Here is an 8,954-nt window from a genome sequence, read left to right as displayed (position 1 = left end):
GGCATGCAACCGCACACAATAATACTTCGCCATGAAGATCTTCACCTTGTCCTGTAATTTTGTTGAGACTTTAAGTATTTACCGAGTTGAAAGGGAGAATAGCAGCAAAAAAGTATGGTTTTGGGTAGTCATACTTACATTGTGATTTTTTTCTACAAAGTCGACAACCAGCTTTCCAATTGGGAGAGTCAGAGCACACATAACCTGAAGAAGCCATGGTAATAAACAAATTGAAATTTATTTGTGATGTAGCAAATATTGGGAGCCATTGCACATGCCTTATTGGAAATAATTGTATAAAATTTGGCAGATGTATGTCCGTAGGTGAAATTATAGTGTGCTCTTTAATTATTTTGTATGCAAGTGAGTTTACACGCATGAGTGCATTGATATTTATTCATGAAAACTTTGTGCGGGATGTCAACTCCCTTGGGTTTGAAACCACGTATAAATTGAAGCATATCAAAACTCTGATGCCCTTTTATGGAAGTGAGAATCATGCTTTTTAGATAATGTAGGATGAGTGTGAGTTCTTAAACACATTTTACACTAAGGGCATCTCCAACAACTTCTCTAAAATTTTCTTCAAAATGGGGAAACAAAAGTCATATTCTCCAAAATTTTTTTACACCAACTCCAACAGCTTCCCCATTTTGAAGAATCCCTTTTTTTCTCCAAAAATTTGGAGAATACTGCAGATTTGGGGAAGCTTCCCTATTTTTTCTCCTCCATCCCTATTTTGGGGAATGAGATGGGGAATCTGTTGGACCAAAAACCTAACTAAATTCTTCAAAAGTGGGAAATGGGAAAGCTGTTAGAGATGCTCTAAGCAAACATATTTTAGTGTGAAATTCAAATTAAAATTGTTATTAATGAGGACAAGAAATGACAATATTTGATTAGTTGATATATTTTTGAATTTTAAAATTTAAATTTTGAAATTTGAAATTTGAAATTTGAAATTTGAAATTTGAAATTTGAAATTTGAAATTTAGTTTAATTTTAGTTGAGTGATTTGAGGGATTGTTGTTTGTTTCTATTTTTATTGCACGTTGTGTGCACGTAGTTTTTTTTATAAATAAGGTTGTATGAGACTATTGAAAATCAATGAATTATTGAAGAATGAAATGAAAAATTGCATTGGCTTAATTTGGTGTGAAACCGATGGGTGTGAAACCCTAGGCTCGTGCTTGTCGTTTCTTTCCTCAGCCGCCACACAAACACCGTTTCTCTTCTCTGTTCATCGTCTTCAACCTCTCTTCTTACTCCAAATCACCACCACCAGCCACTTCCCCTCCTCCTTCCCTGGCTTCTCCACCCGCAGACAGCCCCGTCACCAGACCCCCGCCTCCAACTTCAACAACCACAGCCTCTTCCCCACCCTCTTCTCCTTCAAGCAACGCCGCCGACGTCCTATTTTCCTCCACCTCCGAACGACTACGTCGCCCGCGTCGTCTCGCTACCTCGTCGACATCAGATTCCCTTTCGTCGACGACCATCACCGTCCTTCTTCGTCCTCGGACGTCATTCGCACCTCTCGTCATCGCTCGCGTCGTCGTCGGATCTCGCGCTCTTTCGTCGTTCTTCCTCATCGTTGAACAAACCCGCCGATCGTTTCGCCTTTCTCCGCCAGATTTCAGATCAAAGAACTCGTAGAGAAAGGAGACCCTCCCGAAGTCGCTAATTCCTTTTTTTTCAGATCCAAGCAAAGCATAGCAGGTTAACAAGACAAACTATTTTTTCACGTGAGTGGACTTGTGGATTTTATGGGCTTTGGGCTTCACTGTAGAAGCTAATGGGTCTTGGATTTCTTTCAACAGTTTTAAATAGTGATCTAATGAGGTTTCGCTTCTCTCAACTTAGTATTTTTCTGTTGATTTTAATTTATTAGTTAATTGCATGAGTATTACATCTCTAAATTCTTATCATATATTCACTGCTTAAACTAAATCTGTGAGTTGAGAGTAATTGAACATGTGACTGCTGAAATTTGATATTGATTGTAGAACTTGCGCAACGATAATGAATATTGTGATTAAATTATTCGAGATTAGAATTGTTCATGACTATCGTTGCAAATCTGATTAAAATCCATCTGTCGCGTTAATTGTTTTAATTATTTTCCTACCGAAGATCATGAATTTTGGCGAAACAGTGTGTTGTTTAAATTAAATCGCTGATTCTGATAGACTCCCTCTCCTGTTTCGCATCATTTTTAGTATCAGAGCCAGGTTCTAGGTTAGGAAATTTTTATGCTTAATCACATTTAGCTGGTAGTGCATCCCACTCATCCCAGTTAATTGTTAGTGCATGCCTAATCATACAGATCTACCTTAGGTGAGTCAAGTCAATCAATTAGTGAGTCTAGCATGTCTTCTGAATTTCTTAAGAAATTCGATGAGGTAAAAAGACAAATAGGTGTCGTAGTCCAGAGCTTAACAAATTTCTAGAATGAAACCAACGAAATGTTTGCTAGGTTTGAAGGAGCGCGTGCTGCAACTCCGTCGCCACAAAGTCAAGGCTATGGATACCCACCGCAAGGTCATGGATACGTCGTTCATCGACCCCTACCTCAACCAGTTTCTAATCCACCAACCTTTGACGGTAAGCTCGGCTCACAAACTTTCTTGAATTGGCTGATGAACATGGATCGATACTTTGACTGGTAAGCCATGACGGAACCACGAAAAGTCAAGTTTGCGACAATGAAACTCACCCAACCAGCCTGCCAATATTGGTCCAAATTCAAAACATTAAGGTATATTAGTGGTGAGTTACCAATTTTAACTTGGCAAGAAATGGCTGACAAACTAAAAAAAGAATATCTTCCACCAGTTAAAATTAATAAGCCGCATATGACAGAATCAAAATCTACTCTTGAGAAAATTGTTAATCAGGTTGTAGATTTGATAGAAATTAACTCTGTGAAGGAATTCCAGGATAGTAAAATTAAAAATCCATGCACTTTCGTTTCTTCTGAAACTACCCCTGCAATTGTGGAGTTAATTGAAATTTCATGCAATGACAAAACTCCGGTTCTTTCCCAAGCTACCTCTTTGATCACGGAGTCCACTGATGTTATCCCTGAAGTTGTTCTTGAAATTGAAATTCTAACTCTTTCTGAACCAACTCCAGTGATTGAAAACGTTATTGATATTCCCCACGAAGTCCTTCCGGACAAACATGACACCCAACACGTTCCTGATTTGGCTCTTGAATCGATTCACTCAAACATCTGTATGGAAGTCGAATACCAAACTAAGCATAGTGAAATAACTACCATACTAGATATCCCACCACCATGCATTGTCCTAACAATCACTCACACACACTGATCCATTTTGGGAAATTATAATGATTAGGGATACAAGTTTGAGCACAAGTGTTTTTATTTCTTTTTTCTCACATACTAAGCGCACAAAAACACTCTGTCATACATTTGCTTGCATGTTCCTCACTATCATTGTTAGGACAAGAAATTTTTTATGTGTTTTAACAAAGGAACACCTAATTATTCCATTTGATATAGGACGTCATGCATGTTAGATACTTCGTTGAGTTACATCTGCCATTGACCGTATTTTTTGAGTTTGCATTTCATACATAGTCATTCGAGTTGATTGCATCATTTTGTTTTGATTTGCATTGATCATATATTGGGAATCAGTGATCTAACTAGAATAACTACATTGTTAACTAAAATGAATGATATGGAGTCAGGACATAATTTAAAACTATTAATGCTGATATTTTAGATGGTTTGGACTTGTCCAATACAGTTTCTTTATAGCTGTTTAAGATTTAATATGATATTTATGAGCTTTTCCAACTTTTGAACTAATTAATGGCAACATTTATTGATTTGGTCATAGTTCTATTTTCAATATTGAGTGATTAAACATTTCATAATATTATTGGCAATCCACTGATATAAGCCTGATCCTAACCTATTATTTATGAGAGTTCTTTCACTTTACTCCACTTCTATATATTCATCCATACAGCAGTGAATTTTGATAATATTTTAGATGATGAATTTACAATGCAATCTAGCTAATGATTTGAGATGCAGAAAAAATAACTGACAGCAGATTAAGATGCAGACAGAGTATATTAAAGATGACAAGTTTCTACAGCTAACTCGACGGAGTCGAGTTTTCTCCCACCCGAGGAGAATAATGAAGACAAGAAATGACAATATTTGATTAGTTGATATATTTTTGAATTTTGAATTTTGAAATTTAAATTTTGAATTTTGAAATTTAAATTTTGAATTTTGAATTTTGAATTTTGAATTTTAAAATTTAGTTTAATTTTAGTTGAGTGATTTGAGGGATTGTAGTTTATTTCTATTTTTATTGCACGTTGTGTGCACGTAGTTTTTTTTATAAATAAGGTTGTATGAGACTATTGAAAATCAATGAATTATTGAAGAATGAAATAAAAATTGCATTGGCTTAATTTGGTGTGAAACCGACGGGTGTGAAACCCTAGGCTAGTGCTTGTCGTTTCTTTCCTCAGCCGCCACACAAACACCGTTTCTCTTCTCTGTTCATCGTCTTCATCCTCTATTCTTACTCCAAATCACCACCACCCCTCCTCCTTCCCTGGCTTCTCCACCTGCAGACAGCCCCACCACCAGACCGTCCCGCCCGCCTCCAACTTCAACAACCACAGCCTCTTCCCCACCCTCTTCTCCTTCAAGCAACGCCGCCGACGTCCTATTCTCCTCCACCTCCGAACGACTACGTCGCCCGCGTCGTCCCGCCACCTCGTCGACATCAGATTCCCTTTCGTCGACGACCATCACCGTCCTTCTTCGTCCTCGGACGTCGTTCGCGCCTCTCGTCATCGCTCGCGTCGTCGTCGGATCTCACGCTCTTTCGTCGTTCTTCCTCATCGTCGAACAAACCCGTCGATCGTTTCGCCTTTCTCCGCCAGATTTTAGATCAAAGAACTCATAGAGAAAGGAGACCCTCCCGAAGTCGCTAATTTCTTTTTTTTTCAGATCCAAGCAAAGCATAGCAGGTTAACAAGGCAAACTATTTTTTCACGTGAGTGGACTTGTGGATTTTATGGGCTTTGGGCTTCACTGTAGAAGCTAATAGGCCTTGGATTTCTTTCAACAGTTTTAAGTAGTGATCTAATGAGGTTTCGCTTCTCTCAACTCAGTATTTTTCTGTTGATTTCAATTTATTAGTTAATTGCATGAGTATTACATCTCTAAATTCTTATCATATATTCACTGCTTAAACTAAATCTGTGAGTTGAGAGTAATTAAACATGTGACTGCTGAAATTTGATATTGATTGTAGAACTTGCGCAACGATAATGAATATTGTGATTAAATTATTCGAGATTAGAATTGTTCATGACTATCGTTGTAAATCTGATTAAAATCCATCTGTCGCGTTAATTGTTTTAATTATTTTCCTACCGAAGATCATGAATTTTGGCGAAACGGTGTGTTGTTTAAATTAAATCGCTGATTCTGATAGACTCCCTCCCCCGTTTCGCATCAGTTATATTTTAACATACCTGGATAATTTCTATGTCGGAGTTTGACAAGATTTATAGAGATTTTGTTTTACCAAATGTTTGCAAGGATACACAGGTGAAAATAAATTCAAAAGGGCTAAATACCCATATTGGTATTTTAATTCAACCCCATTTGCCAACAAGGTATTTTAATTAGGAAATTCGGCGATAAGACATTTTAGTTGAATAAAATTACCATTTAGGTCCTTTTTCTCGTCGGCGGCCACTTTTCCGGCGAGAACTCATCACGTGCATTGCACGTGGGGGCTTAATCTGTGTTTAAGATGCTGATTTGGCTCTATTTTCTGACGTGGCAGGGAATTAACCCTCTAAAAACCAATTCACACCCAAAAGTTGGTGAAGACAGCAAGGTGTAGCGGCGTGTGGCGCTGTCGGGCAGAGCTGGCAGCTGGATGGATCGCCGGTGGCTGCTGGGCTGCCGTCGCTGAGGTGAAGGAGGGGAGGCAGTGATCGGAGATGGAAGGAGGGGAGACTGGGGAGCTCTCGGCAGTTGATTGAGTTTGGGAGGCGGTCGTCGGAGCTCGGGGGTCGCTGGCGGTGATCTGAGGTCGCTGGAGTTCGTCGGAGAGCAGCTGCGGGAGAGCGGCGGACTGGGCGCGGGTCGAGCTCAGGGGGAAGGGCGGCGTTGGGAGAGGAGCTCGAGCTCGTCGGCTTGGGAGATGGGGCGGTGGTGATGGTTGGGCTTGGCCGCGGCGGCGAACTGAGGCGAGCGGCGGCGGACTGGGGCTTGGAGCAGCGGCGAGCGGCGGTGAACTCAGGCGGAGAGAGAGAAAGGACCTAAATCAGCATCTTAAACACAGATTAAGCCCCCACGTGCAACGCACGTGATGAGTTTCGCCGGAAAAGTGGCCGCCGACGAGAAAAAGGACCTAAATGGTAATTTTATTCAATTAAAATGTCTTATCGCCGAATTTCCTAATTAAAATACCTTGTTGGCAAATGGGGTTGAATTAAAATACCAATATGGGTATTTAGCCAATTCAAAAGTCTTTAGTTTTCTTAAATCTCCATTTGGCCTGGAAGTGCAGTAGACAATAAATACTTTTTTTTTTCAATATCATCATTTAGCATCTACTTATTATCCATTTAGCGTATCTTTAAAATGTATTTTTGAACCCCCTAACCCAGATTCAAGGCTATTAAGTAACAGGATAAAACTTCATCCTTTTAGGTTTATTACTAACTCTGACAAATGAATTAGGAAAAACTGTAAATTATTCAGAGTTGTTTTAATATAAAAAATATCAGATTGAGAACGCACCGTGCATGATGGAGGAAGAGATTTGCACAGGCTGAAACCAAACAAGAGAAGATAAAGCATTGTAACTCCACATCTCACAACTTTTGAGCCCGTTTCAGTGCCAAGCCTAACCTGGATCAAGCAGATAAATTATAAAACAAAAACCTTGTGCAACTAATAGATGTACAACCACAAGTAGTGAAAAATACCAGAGGAGACATCTTTCCAACATCTTGGTCTCCATTAATCTGAATGTTACAATAAAACAAGTATAGTGCAATCAATCATGGAGTAGATTGAAGTATGGCAGAGTATAATTAGCACACCTGATGGAAGTGACTACAGAAAAGAATCAAGGTGGTTGTTAATCCAACAAGAACTGATGCGGAGAGAACTGTTCTAGTTAGAGGAAGAGTGCCTATGCCACTGAGAGATTAAGGATTTAGTTCACTGAAAAATAGAAAACAGAAAAAGAAAGGCGGAGGAATTACCTTGATGAGTTTTTGGTGCTGTTAGAAAAATAGAAAGCTGTAGTGGCAAATGGACCGAATGCAGCAAAGCACAATGGTTCTCCTAATCCTTTATAACTCAGTCGAAATGGTGGGCACTGCAAAGAATACAGCCCATACGCTTAAGATCAGCATCCTTCAGAAATGGGGGGAGGGGGGGGCGGGCGAGCTTTAATGCCCTAATTTTATATACCCGATGTTGAGATTTTTGTAGCGCAAATATTCTATTAACAATAATTAAATAATAAAACATCCGAAGATAGCAAAACTATTCTAGCAGCATATTAGTCGTATCAAACAGACAATATCAGCAAGTAAACAGTGTAATAGTAGAACCAATAAGATAATATGAAAACATTATTGAAAACAATAAATAGCAAGCAGATATTACTACCTGATAAACATACCCACAGAGGATAGCACAAGTCACCAATAAAATGAAGCGTAGATCTCCTGCTTCTCTAAATGCCCAGATGAGACCCAAAAATCCAAATGCAAGGGAAATGTTAGCAGCAATTTGTGTCAATCTTCGACTGCAAAAAATGTTCATTAGTGTTGGTGTTTATTCCCGTTCTTAACTAAATAGTCAATCCTCATTTAAAATTTAGATGAAGTTTTCCTACCTGCCAACTATGTTAACAACTGATTCTTTTTTGTCTCTGTCGGCTCCGGTATCAAAATCATATACATCGTTACTGCAGGAACATAATTTAAATAAGTCTTTTCATCAAATGAATAATAAAAAATTGAAAGGGAAAAAAAACAAGTAAAGAGGTTTAATCCATGCTGAACTCACCTCAAATTGAGCCAAGTAATGATAAGAACTGATGAAAGTAAGAGAGTTATATAACGCCTGGTAAAGAATAAACCAGTATGAAGATATGCAGTAGTAAAGCCTACCTGTTTAGGAAACAAAAAGACATTGGAAATAACTGAATTATAACCAGCAAGAAAATAATAGCAAGGTGCAAAACTGATGCACATGACCCAAAGTCATGAAGAAACATCTAATTTAATTTAGAAAGCACATAGAGAATTATAATCACGAGGACAGATATAACAAGAAACAGTAACACAAATGCCATACCACATTTAGTGCTGGAAATACCTCATCCCATATTTGACCAGACAAATAATAAATTTAATATTTTCTAGAGAGCACGCATAATAAGCAAACTGATGCTTTATCGTATTGTCTATAGAGGGGGAAAAAATCCCAAGAGTATTTAAAGTGCGTGACTCAACAGCCACTATCCTGACCTGAATACGACCAAGTCACAAATGACCCCCAGAGTGGATTGTTACTTAGTTCAACTAGAAATATGAAATCACTGCACCTTCTCCGTTGCAGCACGAGGACATGAAAAAAAGTTTAAACCCTGTCTGAACTTGAAGTCTCTGAATTTAAATTGAACAAAGAGGGACATAAATCCATAGTAAAACACCAAAGGGGACATTTATACTAGTTTGTGAGTACTATTTAAGCGAGACACAACGGATGGCGAACTGGACACTTACTCTTCATTGGATGCCATTGTCTACTAATATATTATTGATTTCCAAACTGGATGATAAATAATATGAACTCTGGCTGAAAAAGTTCCAGCTGCCATCCCCCTGAAATTGATATCCACATCATTGGTAAC

General features: G+C 38.6%; 1 protein-coding gene across 1 annotated transcript in view; it reads right to left on the bottom strand.

Annotated features, from left to right (window-relative positions):
* Positions 1-8,954, bottom strand: part of LOC109835033 (2-carboxy-1,4-naphthoquinone phytyltransferase, chloroplastic) — a gene marked incomplete at its 3' end in the record, with an annotated part of 13,648 nt that continues 4,694 nt past the window's right edge. The window contains exons 2-10 of the mRNA XM_020403032.1: positions 8,105-8,208; positions 7,932-8,003; positions 7,703-7,841; positions 7,291-7,406; positions 7,126-7,225; positions 7,009-7,047; positions 6,821-6,931; positions 139-204; positions 1-51 (exon numbers count right to left, since the gene is read on the bottom strand). Coding sequence (XP_020258621.1) covers positions 1-51; positions 139-204; positions 6,821-6,931; positions 7,009-7,047; positions 7,126-7,225; positions 7,291-7,406; positions 7,703-7,841; positions 7,932-8,003; positions 8,105-8,208 — 798 coding nt within the window. The remainder of the gene's footprint in view (positions 52-138; positions 205-6,820; positions 6,932-7,008; positions 7,048-7,125; positions 7,226-7,290; positions 7,407-7,702; positions 7,842-7,931; positions 8,004-8,104; positions 8,209-8,954) is intronic.

The sequence above is a fragment of the Asparagus officinalis genome, chromosome 3 (assembly GCF_001876935.1).
Source record: "Asparagus officinalis chromosome 3, Aspof.V1, whole genome shotgun sequence".
NCBI lineage: Eukaryota > Viridiplantae > Streptophyta > Magnoliopsida > Asparagales > Asparagaceae > Asparagus > Asparagus officinalis.
Note: the sequence above shows the minus strand (reverse complement) of the source record. Positions and strands in the feature narration are given on the sequence as shown.